The sequence below is a fragment of the Cetorhinus maximus genome, chromosome 2 (assembly GCF_964194155.1).
Source record: "Cetorhinus maximus chromosome 2, sCetMax3.hap1.1, whole genome shotgun sequence".
Lineage (NCBI taxonomy): Eukaryota > Metazoa > Chordata > Chondrichthyes > Lamniformes > Cetorhinidae > Cetorhinus > Cetorhinus maximus.
Window position 1 is genome coordinate 87,249,464 of NC_135880.1, and position 19,453 is coordinate 87,268,916.

General features: G+C 41.4%; 1 protein-coding gene across 2 annotated transcripts in view; it reads left to right on the forward strand.

Annotated features, from left to right (window-relative positions):
• Positions 1 to 19,453, forward strand: part of srfbp1 (serum response factor binding protein 1) — a 276,667-nt gene that overhangs the window by 178,444 nt on the left and 78,770 nt on the right. For both annotated transcript variants that reach the window (XM_078566697.1, XM_078566690.1), the window contains exon 4: positions 3,177 to 3,248. In XM_078566697.1, coding sequence (XP_078422823.1) covers positions 3,177 to 3,248 — 72 coding nt within the window. The remainder of the gene's footprint in view (positions 1 to 3,176; positions 3,249 to 19,453) is intronic.

Genomic DNA, 19,453 nt, shown 5'->3' on the forward strand with positions numbered 1-19,453 from the left:
CAAGTACGCATCCAATTTCCTTTGAAGTCATTGCCCACGGGGTGGTGGAAACAGAAATGACGAGTCCCAGGTCATTCCCACTCACTAGGTAAACAATGGTTTCCCTCATGTTCCCCTGCATTTTTTGCCCAAAACCTTAAATCTGTGTGCCCTATTCCTTGTACCATCAGTTAATGAGAACAGCTTTTCTAACCTTATCTAGTCCTTTCACAGGGCAGAATTTTCCGCTTCTGCCAGCAGCAGGAATCAAGGTGTGATTTGGCATGATTTTAAAGTCAGTTTCCCACCAGCGGAAAATTAGTTTGGAATTTTGTTCTCCCGACTTTGGCAGGTTAAAGGCAAGCCGAGTTCCTCGACAGACAATGTCGGGAACCCTATTTACATTCATTAGCATCTCATGCATGCTCATTAAAAGGCCAGCTCACCAGAATTAAGTTCATCCTCAACTAAATTCCCTGCCAGCAAGAATTTAGAACATTCGGTCTTATGACTGTATATAAGTGTCATGAACCTGGCGAGATTCACCACTTCCACGACATGGAGGTCAGTAGATGACCTTATTGGGAACCATGCATAACTTCACTCGAGTGCCAGTAGCAAACACTGCACCAAAGCTGGAAACAGGAGGCATACAAAGGCTGGAAAGACATCAGGACAGGATGGGAGGAATAGTATGGAAAGGTGAAGCGAAGGGTGGAGCAAAGGCTGGATGGAGGAGGCAGGCTCGCTGGGGAAGTAGGGGAGAGTGTCGGGAGGATGGGGGGAAAGGGCGGCGTCGACGGTGGGGTCCTGGGAGATTAACTCAGGGCACTGGCAATAGGAAGGAACAGTAAGTCATAGAGGATAATGGGATGCGGTAGGGTGGCAGGCCCAGGGTGAGAGTCTGATAGGTGAAGGTCTCACTGGGGGGGGTCACGGAGGGGGACTAGACTGGTGACTCGGATAACAGGAGGAGGCAGGATCCAGGTGGGAATGGGGTCAGCCCTGAGGGGAAGACAGACACCTGGAGGTGAATCATGATGGGGTCCAAGGCAACAGTGTGTGGGTGGGGGTTGAGGGGGGCGGTGTTGAAGGGTGACAGAGGGAAGAAAAATGGTGATGTTGGGTGGGTGTGTCGTGATGGGGGTAAGTTGGTAGGTGACAGGGAAGGGTAGAAGGTGGTGGAGCAAGTTTGAAAAGTGAAGCACACCAATTTTTTCAAACTGACCTTGACCACACAGTTAGTCAGTCAGTGAGATCCCTCGAAGTGGAAGGAGGGTCGCTTTGGGGTGGAGTTCAAGGTCAGCACAAGTGGCTGACTAAAAGGACACCCTAATAATTATCAGGCATCTGGATGTTGACCATGCTCAGTTCTGTTCTCCTCTCTATGGTAAAGCCCGCATTGCAGCCAGTTAGCTCCTGACTGATGGATCTCACACCATCGAGATCCCAGCAAAGTGTTGAGCTGCCGTTCATTCTGTATCATTTGTCATTGGCTGCAGTCAGAGGCAGGGCTGGAGGAATGGAGGTGGATGCCTCCAAGGGGCATGGCTGGTGGAGGGCAGCCAACTCAGACCAAATCTCCATCCTCCTGGGTGAATGGTCTTGGCTGAAAAGTGATTTTGAAAAGATGTGGAATGGGCTAAAGTGGCAGAAGAAAAATCAATGTCAGTAATTGCAAAATGATGTATTTTGGTTTAAAAAAATCAGTAATTATACTTGTATAACTGATAATACAGTGGTGTTCCCCAAGGTTTAGTGCAAGGACGACTACTTTTATATATACCACTGCTATATATGAATAACTTGGATATTGGAATACAGAGTAAAATTTCCAAATTTGCCAATGATACCAAACTTGGGAGGAGTGACAAACAGTGAGAATGATACCAATTGCAACAGGACATAGATAGGCTAGCAAAATGGGCAGACAAGTGACAGATGGAATTTAATAAAGAGAGGTGTGAGGTGATGCATTTTGGCAGAAGGGATCAGGAGGGGAAATATAAACTTAATGGCACAGTTTTAAAGAATGTGCGATTTCTTATGGTCTTCTAAGGAATTAACTATACGTCCTATTTTGATACCTTCTGTGACTTTTGATACAACTCCTTGACCTATAATCGATATCATTAAAATGAAGGGAAGTAACTGAATCCTGTGGAATTCCAATATCCACCCTCAACCACTCCTAAAAATCTCTTTATTCTTATATTCTGTTTCTCACGTTTTAAACCAGGTTGTTTCCTCCAGATTGCTTAATCTTCTTTAGTAATGCCCAATGTGGTACTTTGACGAAGGATTTCCTAAACTCCATGAATATGACATCCACTGCATTTCTCCCATCAACCATATCTTTTACTTCCTCAAAAGATTCTGTGAATTTGTTATGCACGATTATCCATTTTGAAATCCATATTACTGCCTCCTATTTATTATCTTTTATCCAGAGGCATGGTAGCATCATCCTTAATTAAATGCTAAAATTTTCCTTACCACAGATGTTAAGCTAACTGATATGCAATTACCCAGGTTAGCTCCATCTCGTCTTTTAAAAATAGGTACTACGTTGGCCACTTTCCAGTTCTCTAGCGCACATCCACACTCAATATGAAGGCTAAAATATAATTTGTATGACCTTTGCAATTTTCTTCCTCATCATTTTTAGGATCCTGGAATGTAAACTATTGGGCCATGGCACTTTGCTTTCCTTTAGCATAACTAACTTAACAAAAGTATTCTTTGTATTATTGTAATGTTGATAAGGACCTGCTTTTAGGCTTCAGGCTGGGCAACATCAATTTGCAGTATAATTCAGAGGCATGCCTAAAATACAGTGTGTGTTGCATAGTACTCTTCCTATTAAAGAAACCATTTTAAGCACCTCGGTAAATTTGAATGTGCTTTTAGTATCGACCTGGGAGACCAAGCGTTTATTGAGGAAGTCTTGTATTTTTATTGCAATAAAGAGGTGTATGTTGACGAGTAGCAAAGCAATTGTATAAATATCTATTGTTTAGCAATAAAGACTTCACACCTTTAAAGAAAAAAATGAAAACAAAGGCTTGCATTTAAATAGTGCTTTTCGTAGCCACCAGATGTCTCAAAGCGCTTCACAGCCAATGAATAACTTTTGATGTTAGTCACTGTTGGAATGTAGGAGATGTGTAAACTAAAGTATATTATCTTTTGCATAGGATTTGAAACCAGATTATGTTTCAAGAACTGCACTTCAGAGGGACCTCAATTTTGAAACAGTCTGCAAAAAGGTAAGACTTCTGAATAAATGCAGCCATCAATTTGGAAAAAGTCCTGTGATCAGGTGTGTGCCTACAAATTTCCAAGTTGTGCATATATAAAAAGGGTAACAAAATTAAAGTGACTCATTTTACTACATTGCTCCCATCTTCCCCACAATTTTATTACCGTGATCTATTCCATCCTGGCAGCTTCATTGAGGCAAGGCTCTGAAAATTCAGGAGGCAAATGCCTGCCTGAGGAGCCTTTGCAATCAGCACACGCACTGATTTCTCCCCACCCCACCACCATGCCTCCGATTCCCCTATCGCCATCATCTGACTGCTCAGCCTATGCCCAATCAACACCCCACCATTATTGACAACACCAAGCCAAGCTTAACTGCTCTTGCAGCCTTCACTAACCAGCTGCATGCCCAAGCCTGGCAATCAGGTTGTCTCTGGGCAGGGAACCACTCAGTTTTGCCATGCCCACAAACTCCACACAATATGGAGGTGTCCCAAATTCCAAGTTCCCCATGACTTCCATATGGATCCACTCCGTGCAGATTAGGTATGTAAAATTTTCAGTCTGTAGTTACTTCTGCCATGTAGGAAATGAGGTAACAAATTTTGCCCACTGCATATTTCCACAAACAGCAATGTGATAATGACCAGGTATTTTGTTTTATTCAGATAGAATTATTGGCCAGGATGCTGAGGAGAATTCAGCAGCAGGTATAAGTAAATATAAGCGTAGCATACAGTTAAAATAATAATCAAGCTGGACCTGCAACCCCAGCCTCCTGCTTAATCCTGACACCCCAGCCTGAATCTCAGATTAGATAATTTGTGTGGAATTCCAGATCTTTCTGACAAGTGAGATGAAAATGAGAGAAATAAAACATACAGAAGATATTGAAAAAGTGAATGTGCAAAAACATAAAGTGCATGATGGCTAAATAAAGAGAAAAACAGTAAATACAGAATTATATAGTAGACAGGATGTCAGAACAAAGGAATACTTGTACAAAGGAAGGGAAAATGAGAGAGCCAGTGACAAATTTAAAGATCACCATGAAAATATGAGAGGCATACAGGAAAAAAATGGAAATAGTCAAAGGAAGAGAGGGAGACAAATAGTTACAGGAAAAGAAGTGTATTTTTTTCTAATTCTTTGCAAACAAAGCAATGAGAGATCAGCTGTATTAATTCCATTTCATTGTTTAACAATCTTGTGATTGAGGTATCTTCTGATTTACAGTGAGCAACACGACAGAAAATGCACGAGTAATTTCTTAAGATGTATAACTTGATATTAGTTGAAATATGGAAACAATAGCTTTATTACAGTATTTATACTTCTTGCACTAATGACACTTGAGATCACTTGCAGGTTATGGTTTTATTTTTCATGTCTGAGCATTTTTTCATGAAGGTTCTTCTCCTTCACCCATATTTGATTGAAATAAGTCTGTACTTATTATGAAGCATATTGGGCCTAACATGCTAAAGTCAATATCATTCCTGTGTCAATACAGTGTGCTATTGTTGGTTGCCTTGCACCCTAACTAACAGAGCATAAATTTTATTCTAATGAAATCTGCCCATTTTCTTAAAATGAAATTACTGTATATTCACTGTAGATTATGGAGGTTTTTCCCCACTATCATTGAATATTGATGGCAATCTTTGGCTTTAATAGAATGAATCTCACTCTCAACTCATGTACACAGTGGGAAGCATGTACATGAAGCCGTAATGACAACCAACATTATTGGTCATCCACTGACAATCTTTTCAAGGTTTTAAATCTCATGACCTGAGCACCACTGTGTTTTATTTAATTATAATATCCCCATAATCATAGTTTGTGACGGGCCTTGCTAAATAATGCACTAGCCAAATACATTTCCTGCATTAAAAAAAATGAAATTGTACGAATAAAAAAAAAATTCTGTTGCTTAGTTGAGCCAAGAAATAATGCTAAAATAGTGTTTGCTACATTATCCTGCCTGACCCTTAGAATGATAAAAGGATTACAGAACTGCTTGCTGCTGTTTTACCTGTAGCAAGATCCAGAAAAGTGCTGTATTACTCACTTCCATCAGTGACATAATTGACATTACAAACCTTTTGCTTCTTTTAAAATGATATTTCTAATTAATGTATAATTCTGATTTTTGGTTTATTCCATTGGTATTTTATCTCACTTACCAGGAACTTGCTTTTCATTATGAGTTTTTCCCTGCACTTCTGGTAACAGGTAAACCAGAGCAATAAAATTAATTGTGAAATATAGAGTTTAAAGGACAATAACTTGCATTTCCATAGGTGGGAGGAAATACTAATAAGCATCTTGTTTATCAACCATAGTCCTTATCAACTATAGTGCTTTATCAACCATAATTACTCACCAGAATGTAAAATAAACTCATTTTAAATATGTGAATGCTTCCTTTGACTTCAAATATTTTGCAGTTAAACTCTCAGTCAATGACAACAATGCAGAATAATGCAGTCATAAGAAGTAGCTTTATCCAACTGTACATTTATACTGTTAATTTCCTTCAAAGGTAGAATAAAGATTATAAGCAATCTCTTGTGATTTTACTGGCAACAATAGAATAAACCAAAGATCAGAATTGTAGAATAATTAGAATAACACCTTGATTGTTGTAAAACGTCCCAAGTGTCTTCACATGATCTATTAACAAACAAATTTGACACTGAGCCAGATAAGATATTAGGACAGGTAACTAAAAGTTCAGCCCATGAGGTAGACTTTAACATGCAGGCCTGCTGCCATTTATGGTTTTCCTCTACTGAGTAACGTATAATATCTTTTAAATTCAGCTTGGTTTTTAAAAAATGAAATAGCTTTTGCAATCTTTAGTTGCATACAGTTCAAAAATATTGAAGTATACTACTATACCTATGTTAATCTCTCTTGGTAGTACAGCAGTCATCTGGTGTTCATGGTTGCTGTCCGTATAATGTCTGGACAACTCCATGGTGCCATTTCTGCATACATTATAGAAGGTAAATGGGCTAGAAGTGAAATAACCAGCTAGACAATTGGACTCCTGTCATGTTGCACAGATGCTGTGGATGTATAATATCATGTGATCCACATGTATGCCATAAATGCTTTGGTAAGAACAGGAGTAGGCCATTCAGCCCCTTGAGCTGTTCCACCATTCAAGTAGTCATTCCCAAATGATTTCCTCAAATAATTCAACTAGACTAGTTGGGCATGACCTACCCTTCACAAATCCCTGCTGACTTTCTATGATCAGCTCAAACTTGTCCAATGCTCAATGTCTTTGAACTCTAAAGTTTATTTTATATTCTGTTGACTGCACCAAATGGCGTGTCATTTGATTAAAACAAAACTCACAAGAAACTTGGCTCAATGTATAATTTTATTACCTCTATAGTGCACCTGAATCTAACTAAACATTAAACTCATAGGTTACAATTCAGTGCTGCATATCCTTCGTTAAATAATCAGTTTTCTAACATTGCATACTCACAACTCAAAGCGCCTCACCTGAGTTAGAATCCAACGCCCAATTCAAATGCTCTTTTCTCAAAGTGCCAACTAACTAATCCTCTCCCTCTCCTTTATACAATAATTCTTGTTGTTACCTTTTTCAGCCAGCTGAGGCACACTGTCTTCCTTTCACAACATGGAATTAGACTTATAATTATTGCAAAGGCTTCATCCTTATCTGAGCTTTCTCAAGGTTATGGACTGAATTCATTTCTTTTAGCTCTTGCATTTTGTAACTGGTTGTGTACCAAACATTACATAACTGTCCAAATGTCTTAACTTATCCTAACTGCACTTACCCATGATACCTGTGTTGGCCGATTTGTTATTATTTAATCCTAAGATTGATATAGGGGCAGATTTTGTTCTCAATGTACTAGATACAGATACCCTGCTTTCAATATGAATGTTAGTTAAATTGTATAAACCAGTCAGATTTCTACAGTGTTTTGTTTTTGGTGATCACTCCATTTGATAAATTCCATCAGGGTAATTGTATTTATTGAGATAATTAAAGCCATGCAAGTAAATGAACTTTTAGCTGTGTTAAACTGTTAACACAACGATAAGGTTAAATGTTTGATGTTTAGTTTCTATGCTATAACTATAATTGTTCCTATAATTAGGGCTTGTGTTGTCTTAAGAGGAATGCACACAATAAGAGATAAGACCATCCTTCAATTCATTTCTGAAAATCACTAAATCAGGACGCGGATTATTAGTTTTGTCAATTTGCTTGTTGCTGGACTTTCATTGTTAATTGCTATGAAGTTATCTGTGCAATAAAACGCTGCTGTGTGAGCATTCCCATGTAAAATGGAGTGTTATGATAGGTCATCACTGTATCATAACGAAGGATAACAGCAGTATTGGTTAATGGATTAATGCTTTTTAAATAAAAGCCATATGGTTAGCACAACTTCCACTTATGATAAAGGAAAATTGGAATATTGCCATTTCAGTAATGGTAAACAACTCTAAAGTTAGCCTAACCATAAATCTACCCTGCAATTTTGGCTACCCAGATGATCATTCTAAGAATCACACCCTCTGACTTAAATGCTCAACACAAAGTTCTGAGAAAAGGTCACAGACTTGAAACGTTAATTTTGTTTCTCTCTCCACAAATGTTGTCAGCCTGCTGAACATTTCCAGCATTTTCTGTTTTTATTTCAGATTTCCAGCAACCGCAGTATTTTGTAAATTCTCAACTTGGTGGCTTATTTTGATCAGTTGCATATTGTTTAACAGTCACCACTTCTTATTTATTTGTTTGAAAGGCTTGTGGTTTTGAGTCCTGTCCCCTCAACATTAGGGTTCATGTCACATATCAAACTTTTCTAGTATCATAGTTTGCCATAGTAATGATGGATCATTTCTTAACTTTTGTTACTCTGAAGCATGTTCCAAACATGACTGAATGCTTAAACTTCAGTCTCTTTTTTTCATAAGTGTATCTAATTTAAGTCTTCCCATCATTTATAGATTTTAAAAAAGCTGAAGCAGTTAACTGATTTTGACTGGTGAATTCTAACTACAGCATCTTCAGTTCTTTGCGTCGACTTTTTTCTTAGAAGTACAATGATCCAAGGAAACTATTGGCAGGAGCATTGGACCAATCCACCACAGAAATCCCTAAGGAATCCGAACTTGGCTTAAACTTAATCACGCATCCCTAGGTGAAACGCATGTGTTCGACAAACACCAAAAATATTGCTTGTATTCCAAACCAAGATATGCCTGTGTACATTTTTTATTACAATAAGATTCAACCCAATTTTGGTAACAATTAATAGTAGAAATAATTTTACATTTATTTTAAAATTGCAGATGTTTCTTGGTTTTGCTAGGTGATTATAATAACTAGCAGTTGAATATATACAGGAAAATGCCATTCAGACATCTGCAGTTTGTAATCCATTTCCTTGGATTATTGCTACAGATGCTCGTCCTGATGTTAATGTACCATTTTATACGTTTTTTTTATTCCCAGGATCTGGGCACCACCATAGTTGCTTGTTCATTGAATTTATTATCTACTTAGAGAAAAGTTTGCATTGGACTCCCACTTCTCTAGTTATTTCCTAATTTTCAGAGCATTTTTCTTGCTATAATCTCTGAATTGAATCTTTTTTTAAATTTGTCCTGGATGGTTGTGAGCTTCTTGAGTGTTTTTGGAGCTGCACTCATCCAGGCAAGTGGAGAGTATTCTAACACACTCCTGACTTCTGCCTTGTAGATGGCAGATAGGCTTTGGTGACTTAGGAGGTAAGTTACTTACCACAAAATTCCTAGCCTCTGACCTGCTTTTGTAGCCATAGTATTTATATGGCTAGTCCAGTTCAGTTTCTGGTCAATGGTAACCCCGAGGATGTTAATGGTGGGGGATTCACCTAAGGAAATGCTGCTGAATGTCAAGGGGCGATAGTTAGAATCTCTCTTTTTGGGGATGGTCACCACGTGGCAATTATGTGGCACGAATGTTACTTGCCACTTAGCCCAAGCCTGAATGTTCTCCAGGTCTTTGTGTATGTGGATATAGGAGCTTCAGTAGCTGACTTGCTGATAATAGTACTGAGCAATGTGAAATCATCAGCAAAATCCCTACTTCTGACATGATATCAAGAAATAATTGAATGCACTCAATACAGCAAAGACTATTGGCCCTGACAACATCCCAGCTGCAACCAGACCACCATCTACAAGGCTCAAGTCAGGAGTATGATGGAATACCCTCCACTTGCCTGGATGAGTACAGCTCCAACAACACTCAAGAAGCTTGACACCATCCAGGACAAAGCAGCCCATTTGATCAGTAACCCATCCATAACCTTAAATGTTCACTCCCTTCACCACTGGCATACATCAGCACTAGTGTGTATCATCTACAGGATGCACTGCAACAACTCGCCAAGACACCTTTGATAGCAGCTTCCAAACCCGTGACCTCTACCACATAGAAGGACAAATGCAGCGGGTACATAGGAACACCACTACCTGCAATTCCCTTCTAAGTCACGCACCATTTTGACTCGGAACAATATTAATGCTCATTCACTGTTGCTGGGTCAAAATCCTGGTACTCCCTCCCTAAAAGCACTGTGGATGTACCTATACCGCCTATCTGCAGTGGTTCAAATGGTGACTCACCACCGCCTTCTTGAGGGCAATTAGGGATGGGCAATAAATGTTGGCCTTTCCGGTGGCACTTACATCCCCAAAACAAATTTTAAATAAAAAAAATCACATGGCATGAATTGAATTGTCTTAAAACTGACATCTGTGATGCTGGACTACTAGGGACCTCAGGAGGAGGCCCTGATTAATCATCCATTTGGCACTTCTGGCTGAAGATGTTTGTAAATGCTTCAGTTTTGTCTTTTGCACTGACATGCTGGGTCCCCCATCATTGAGGACTGGGATGTCAATGGAGCCTCCTCCAGTTAGTTCATGACTGAATGTGAACAGGAGTACAGAGCTTTGATCTGGTCTATTGGTGTGGGATCACTTAGCTCTGTCTGTTGTTAGCGTGTATATAGTCATGTGTTGTAGCTTCGCCAAGTTGACATTTCATTTTTATGTATGCCTGGCGCTGATCCTGGCATGTTCTCCTACGTTCCTCATTGAACCAGGGTTGATCCCCTGGCTTGATGATAATGATAGAATGAGAAATATGCCAGGCCATGAGGTTACAGATTATGGTTGAATACGAATCTGCTGCAGATGGTCCACAGTGTTTCATGGATGCCCAGCTTTGAGCTGTTACATCTGTTCTGAACCTATCCCATTTAGCACAGTGGCAGTGCCCCACAGCATGATGGAGGTATCCTCAATGTGAAGAAGGGAATTCGTCTCCACAAAGATTGTATGGTGATCACTCCTGTGTGATGAACCCAAAGGAAAAAGGGGAAAAAAAGGAAGAAAAACTTACCTTTTAAAACACCGATCAGGCCCTGGCGCTCTCTGCGCATGTGCCAGATGGAGAATGGCCGCACATGTGCAGTTAATGCATTTTCTTGGTTACAGGCTGCTAAACAGCCCTGTGCACATGCGCAGTTTGTTTTTTAAAAATATATTTTTAGATGGAAACTGTGCCTGCGCAGAAGGGAAAGAAGGAGAAAAAAGTGTAACAGTGTGAAAAGAGGTGACCCAGAATAACACGCCATTCTCCAGAGAGTGCCAGAAGAGGTAGGATGGGAGCTGCAGGAAGCAGGTCCCAAAGAAAATCCCAAAAACCAGGGAGTGGGACAGAAGGAGACTCCAGGAAGACAGTTCAGTCAAGGAACAAGGACAGGAATCTGAAACAAGTCCTGCTAAATGAAGGTAAAAATAAGGAGCAGAGGAAAAGGTTCCGAATTGGAGAGCTGCAGGGAGCAGCCTTGGAACAAAGCGGGCTTGAGTGAAGCCAGCAGATCTGAGGAGACAGCCGAAGGTCAGTGACTCCTTGCTATGGGCCTTTGGAGCAGTGGTGTCCTGCTTGGCATAGACAAATACCTGAGAGGGTGCGTGGAAGGTGCAGCTTGAATGCATGTAGAGATTCATAGGAAAGGAACATCGAAAAGAGAGAGTGAAACCCTGGAGGTGGATCCTTGTTGAAGACATCAGAGCAGGAGTGTCATTTGGGAGAGAATTCCAAGGTGAGTTCTCCAAACATGGAGATCGGAAGCCCTTATGAGAAATACAGGGTTTCAGTAGGACTGCTTGGCCCATGGTTTGACAAGCATCTGGAAGGTTGATGAGAAATCCATAGAAGCTTGGATTTGGAGTGTGGTGGTATAGTTGGGGTGAAGGAGGAGCATAATATAGTTGTTACGATTACAGCTGATGGTAATGCTGAACAAGCCAAATCTCAGGTTGAAATCCGTCTCATCTTATCATAATCCTTTTTTTGTATTGTAGATATGAAGAGGGAAAGCTACTAAACTCAAACGCACAGGACTCCAGTGATAACTTTTAAATTTTGAAGAATTAAAGTGCTTATTAAAAGATAGAGAAGATAAAATTTAAACACACACAAGATAAATGATACACGGTTAGAAAAATCTTGCAAGACCAACCCCTAAAATGCTTTATCAAAGGTACACAATAAAACTATCTTTTTAGCAATAGCCCTTATAGATTCGTAACCATAAAATCTGGGAAATATTACCTAACCCGCTAAGTTGCTTTCAGTTTTGAACAGAAGTATGAACCATGACTTCCCAGAACAAACTGAGCAAATTGATGGATCTGTGGGCTGACAAGTCCATGGGCCCTGATGGACTTCATCCTAGGGTCTTAAAAGAGGTGGCTAATGAGGTAGTAGATGTGTTGGTGTTATTTTTCCAAAATTTCCTAGATTCTGGAAAGGTTCCATCAGACTGGAAAGTAGCAAATATAACCCTTCTATTCAAGATTGGGGGGAGGCAGAAAACAAGAAACTCTAAGCCATTAACTTGACTTCTGCCATGGGGAAGGTGTTAGAATCGATCATTAAGGAGGCTATCGCTGGACACTTACAGGAACTCAATGTGATCGGAAAGAGTCAGCATGGTTTTGTGAAAGGGAAACCATGTTTAACCAATTTATTGGAGTTCCTTGAAGGAGTAACATGTGCTGTGGATAAAGGGGAGCCTGTAGACAGGCTGTACTTGGATTTCCAGAATGCATTTGATAAGGTGCCAGATCGAAGGTTATTGCGGAAAATAAAAGCTCATGTGTAGGGGGTAATGTATTAGCGTGGTTAGAAGATTGGCTGGCTGGCAGAAAACCGAGAACATGCAATACATGGGTCTTTTTCTGATTAGCAGGATGTGACGAGTGGTGCCCCGCAGGGGGTCTGTGCTGGGGCCTCAATTTTTTACAATTTATATTAATGACTTAAATGAGTGGAGTGAAGGCATGATAACTATATTTGCAGATAACACAAAGATAGGAAGGTATGTTGTGAAGAGGACATAAGGAGGTTGCAGATGAATATAGATAGGTTCAGTAAGTGGGCAAAAATCTGGCAGATGAAATATAATGTAGGAAACTGTGAAGTTGTTCACTTTGGCAGGAAGAATAAAAAAGCAAAGTATTACTTAAATGGAGAACAGCTGCAGAATTCTGAGCTGCAGCGGGATCTAGGTGTTCTAGTGCATGAGATACAGAGTTAATACACAGGTACAACAAGTAATTCAGAAGGCTAATGGGATGCTATCCTTTATTGCAAAAGGAATTGAAAGTAAAAATAAGGGTGTTATGCTTCAGTTATACAGGGCACTGATAAGACGACATCTCGTATATTGTGTGCAATTTTGGTCTCTTTATTTAAGGAAGGATGCAGTGCATTGGAGGTGGTTCAGAGGAGGTTTGCTAGATTGATACCTGGAATGAGCAGGTTGTCTTATGAGAAGTTTAGGTAGACGGGGCTTGTTTCTGCTGATGTTTAGAAAAGTGAGGGGTGACTTGATTGAAGTATATAAGATCCTGAATGGTCTTGACAAGGCGGACATAGAAAGGATGGTTCCTCTCGCCAGTGAGTCCAGAACTAGGGGGCGCTATTTTAAAATTAGGGGTTGTGTTTTTAGGACAGAGATGAGGAGAATCCTGAGGGTTGTGCGACTTTGGAACTCTCTGCCTTTGAAGGCGGTGGAGGCGGGTCGTTGAATATTTTTAAGGCAGAGGTAGGTAGATTCTTGTTAAGCAAGGGAATAAGGTTATCGGGGGTAAATGGGATTGTGGAATTTGAAACACAAACAGATCAGCCACGATCTGCATGAATGGCAGAGCAGGCTTAAGGGACCGAATGGCCTACTTCTGCTCCTATTTCTAATGTATGTAAGTAACTCCACACTGATGTGGCTTTTCCAGTGAGATTTGAAACAAGCTGTTTCTGAAGACAAATATTCTCCTGGCCCAAAACTTGACTTGCTTTTCTTCAAGTAAAAGACTTCCACAGATTTTCCAGCACACTCCAAACACACAGGAATTGGCCTTCAGCGGGACTTCCCCACAACAACTCAATATAGCTGAAATAAAAACAAAAAGCTACTGCGGATGCTGGAAATCCAAAACAAAAACAGAATTACCTGGAAAAATTCAGCAGGTCTGGCAGCATCGGTGGAGAAGAAAAGAGTTGACGTTTCGAGTCCTCATGACCCTTCGGCAGAACTGAAGTATAGTTAGGAGAGAGGTGAAATATAAGTTGGTCTAAGGTGGGGGGCGGGGGGAGAGAGAAGTTGAGGGTGGGGTGGTTGTGGGGACAAGCAAGCAGCGATAGGAGCAGATAATCAAAAGATGTCACAGACAAAAGGATCAAAGAGGTGTTGAAGGTGGTGATATTATCTAAGAAAAGTGCTAATTAAGAATGGATGGCAGGATACTCAAGGTACAGCTCTAGTGGGGGTGGGGTGGAAAGACTAACAAGGTATTAGTTGTAGATTTAAAAATAATGGAAATAGGTGGGAAAAGAAGAATCTATATAAATTATTGGAAAAAAAAGGGAGGGGGAAGAAACGGGGTGGGGATGGGGGGAGGGAGAGTTTAAGATCTAAAGTTGTTGAATTCAATATTCAGCCCGGAAGGCTGTAAAGTGCCTAATCGGAAGATGAGGTGCTGTTCCTCCAGTTTGCATTGGGCTTCACTGGAACAATGCAGCAAGCCAAGGACAGACATGTGGGCAAGAGAGCAGGGTGGAGTGTTAAAATGGCAAGCGACAGGGAGGTTTGGGTCTTTCTTGCGGACAGACCGCAGGTGTTCTGCAAAGCGGTCACCCAGTTTGCGTTTGGTCTCTCCAATGTAGAGGAGACCGCATTGGGAGCAACGAATGCAGTAGACTAAGTTTGGGGAAATGCAAGTGAAATGCTGCTTCACTTGAAAGGAGTGTTTGGGCCCTTGGACGGTGAGGAGAGAGGAAGTGAAGGGGCAGGTGTTGCATCTTCTGCGTGGGCATGGGGAGGTGCCATAGGTGGGGGTTGAGGAGTAGGGGGTGATGGAGGAGTGGACCAGGGTGTCCCGGAGGGAACGATCCCTACGGAATGCCGCCGGGGGGGGTGAAGCGAAGATGTGTTTGGTGGTGGCATCATGCTGGAGTTGGCGGAAATGGAGGAGGATGATCCTTTGAATGCGGAGGCTGGTGGGGTGATAAGTGAGGACAAGGGGGACCCTATCATGTTTCTGGGAGGGAGGAGAAGGCGTGAGGGCGGATGCGCGGGATATGGGCCAGACACGGTTGAGGGCCCTGTCAACGACCGTGTGTGGAAAACCTCGGTTAAGGAAGAAGGAGGACATGTCAGAGGATAGCTGAAAGCCTGTTTTCATAAATACCCTTTTCACCCCTATCTTCTTAGTTCTCCATCGTCTTCAAATGTCCCTTTGGAAACTCAGGTTCCCAAATATTAAAGCCTTTCATGTTGCTCTTTCCTCTGTATTTTGAGTCAATAAAACAGCCTGCTGCTGTTTACTCACAAATCTCCTGTAAAATGCAAATGCTCTTTCACCTCTGAGACTCTTTTGAAATGCAACAGCTACAAATCAATTTCAACACTTAACCCCAAATGCTAAAATCAAATCTACACTGTTACTCTGTTTACGCTGCAGTCAATGGGAATCAGGGAGAAAACTCTCCGCCGTTGAAGTCATACCTAGCACAAAGGAAGATGGCTTTAATTGTTGGAGGTCAATCATCTTAGTTCCATGACATCACTGCGGGAGTTCCCCAGGATAGTGTCCTCGGCCCAACCATCTTCAGCTGCTTCATCAATGACCTTCCTTCCATCATAAGTTAAGAAGAGGGGACATTTGCTGATGATTGTACAATGTTCAGCACCACTTGCGACGACTCAGATACAGAAGCTGTCTGTGCCCAAATGCAGCAAGATCTGGACAATGTCCAGGCTTGGGCTGGCAAGTGGCAAATAATATTCGTGCAACACGAGTGCCAGGATGGCCATCTCCAACAAGAGAGAATCTAACCATTGCCTCCTGACATTCAATAGAATCCCCCACTATCAACATCCTGGAGACTACCATTGACCAGAAACTGAACTGGACTAGACATATAAATATTATGGCTACAAGAGCAGGTCAGAGGCTCAGAAACCTGCGGTGAACACCTTGCTCCTGACTCCCCAAAGTCTGTCCACCATCTACAAAGCACACATCAGGAGTGTGATGGAATACTCTCCACTTGCCTGGATAAGTGCAACTCCAACAACACCCAAGAAGCTTGACACCATCTAGGACAAAGCAGCCTGCTTGATTGTTTGTGCATAGGGTGCCATTCACTACTTCCACCACCGCCATACAGTGGCAGCAGTGTATACCGCCTACAAGATCCACTGCAGGAACTCACCAAGGCACTTTAGATAGCACCTCCCCACGACTACTATCATCTAGAAGGACAAGAGCAGCAAGCACATGGAACTTCACCACCTGGAAGTTCCCCTCCAAGCCACTCACCATCCTGACTTGGAAATATATCGCCATTCCTTCACTGTCGCTGGGTCAAAATCCTGGAACTCCCTCCCTATCAGCACAGTGGTGTACCTACACCACATGGACTGCAGTGGTTCAAGAAGGCAGCACACCACCACTTTCTTAAGGGCAATTAGAGTTGGGCAATAAATACTGGCCTAGCCAGCGACACCCAAATCCCATGAATGAACAAAAAAAACTTGAGTTAGAACCCCCCAATAGGCCTCATTACAAATTCAAGAAGATAACATCTTTCATGCCTTACTTTCTACAGACAATCTGGCTCCAACAACCTCACCTTTGACTAACCCTGGACTCTCAGACACGGCTTACCCTTACCTACATAGAATATATACATAAATGCAGAAATATAAAAATATACACATACCACCACATAGTTCATCTTTTCTTGATTACTAAATGTTTTATTCTTCTGTTAAAATTTCATCAGACTCCTGTGACTGTGTTCAGTAGCAGCCCTCCATATTTCTAAAAAAAAATTAAGAGCTGTTCCACACTGGAATCTGACCAGTCCAGTAGTAACTGCAGCTGGGATCATAATACCTGCCAATACTGTGGCAAATGCACCTGCAGCAGGTAAATTGGTGAGAGTGAGGTCAAGCAGTTTATTATCTCTTGATGGCTCCTTTATCATCTGCCGCAGGCCAAGTCTGGCAGATATGCCCTTTGGGGCTCGGTCAGTAATGGTGCTACTGACCCACTCTTGGTGATGGATACTGAAGTCCTCCACCCAGAGTATGTTCTATGCCCTTGCTACCCTCAGTGCTTCTTCCAACTGATGTTCAGCATGGATGAGTACTGATTCATCAGCTGAAGGAGAGCAATAGGTGATAATCAGCAGGAGTTTTCCTTGCCCATGTTTGACCTGATGCTATGAAACCTCAGTTCTAGGTCAAGCACATTGCTGTGGGTCTGTAGTGACATGTAGGCCAAACTGGGTAAGGATGATAGATTTCCTTCCTTTAAAGATATCAGTGAACCAGATGGATTTTAATAACAATCCAGTTAGTTTTATGGTCACCATTACTGATACTAGTTTTTTATTCCAAATGTATAAATTGATTGAATTTAAAATCTACTCACTACCATGGTGGGATTTGAACTTGTGTCTCTGGAGCATTATTCATAGTATCACAGAATGGTTACAGCACAGAACCAGGCTGTTCCGCAGTCATGCCCATGCTGGCTCTCTGTGTGAGCAACCGAGCTAATCCCACTACCCAGCCTTTTCCCTGTAGCCCTGTAAATTTTTTCTCTTCAGATACTTATTCAATTCTCTTCTGAAGCCACAAAGACATGTAAGAATGGCTGTAGCCTCACTTACACCAAGTGCAAAGCCACGGTAGATTGACTAGTTATAACAAAAATCTTATTTTTGCATGCAATTTCTGTCAACATTTTCATTATAATTTAAGTCCACAGTTATAATGTAAATTGCTTATATAAAACTGTCACGCTGTAACTACACCCTCCCTAACCACACCACCACAAACGTCAGGTTACAATTAGAGTGGCAAGTTTACACAGGCAATTTCCATTCTAAATGTGGACACCTCAAAATATGGGAAGAATGCATATTTTAAAACGCCTTGTGCCCTCCTATTTCTGCTCCTTACTCTAATTCAACTGAAGCCTCAGCTTGGACTTGACTCTCCCATATGTTACCTCACAAGAAATCAGCTAGCATTAGAAATAATTAAACTTCACTAAAAATGATAAAACAAAAGTCAGAGCTCCAGATAAAATTATGCTGATGATTCAATAGTTAAAACAGGACACATGGAATGTTAGAGTCATACAGATCGAGAACATATATGGTCTGCTGACTAGGTAATCTTACCTTGGGCATTAGAGGGAGTACAATTGAAGTTTTTGATATCCATTAGAGAAGGAAACATGGCCAGTTTTCAACTTTTGATTGCTACTAAATGACGTGGCTGACACGCTAAGAACAATCACTTGAATGAGGCAACAGAGACATTGGTACATTGGAAACTGTAGTAACAGCAACATAAGGAATAGGAGCAGGGGTAAGCCATTTGGCCCCTCAAGCTTGCTCTTCCATTTAATAAGTTCATGTCTGATTTGATTGTGGCCCTTAGAATCACAAAATTGTTATGCTGCAGAAGGAGGCCATTCGGCCCAGCTCTCTAAATGTGCATTATGACTTAGTGCCATTATCCTGCCTTTTCCCCATACCCTTGCACATTGTTTCAGTTGAAATAATCATCTAATGCCCTCTTGAACGCCTCAATTGAACCTGCCTCTACCAAACTTCCAGGCAGTGCATTCTAGACCCGAACCACTCGCTGTGTGGAAAACGTTTTTTCCCCACATCACATTTGCTGCTTTTGCAAATCACTTTAAATCTGTGCCCCCTCATTCTCGATCCCTTTATGGGCGGGAACAGCTTCTGCCTGTCTACTCTATCCAGCCCCCTCATGATTTTGTACACCTCTATCAAATCTCCTCTTGGCCTTCTCCTCTCCAATCTATCTTCATAACTGAAGTTTCTCAACCCTGGAACTATTCTTGTAAATGTCTTCTGCACTGTCTACAATGCGTTCACATCCTTCCTATAGTGTGGTGCCCAGAACTGTACATAATACTCCAGCTGAGGTCGAACTAGTGTCTTATATAAGCTCAGCATAACCTCCTTGTTCTTGTACTCTATGCCCCTATTAATAAAGCCCAGGATGTTGTATGCTTTATTAACTGCTCTCTCCACCTGTCCTGCCACCTTCAATTATCTATGCACATAAGCACCCAAGTCCCTCTAGTCCTGCACCCTTTAAGAATTGTACCCCTTATTTTATGTTGTCCCTGCATGTTCTTCCTACCAAAACTCATCACCTCACACTTCTGCACATTGAACTTCATCTGCTAGCCATCTGCCCACTCTATCAACTTGTCTATGTCCTTTTGAAGTCCTGCACCATCCTCCTCACAGTTTACAATGCTTCTAAGTTCCGTATCATCCACAAACTTTGAAATTGTCCCCTGCACACCAAGATCTAGATCATTAATATATATCAGGAAATGTAAGGGTCCCAATACCGACCCCTGGGGCACTCAGCAACAAACCTTCCCCAGCCCAAAAAATATCCATTTACCATTACTCTCTGTTTCCTATTACTCAGCTCTAACTCCACTTTCCTGCCTGCCCGAGCTCACCACCCCACCCCTCCCAGCCCCATAACCCTTGACTCTCTTGTTGATCAAA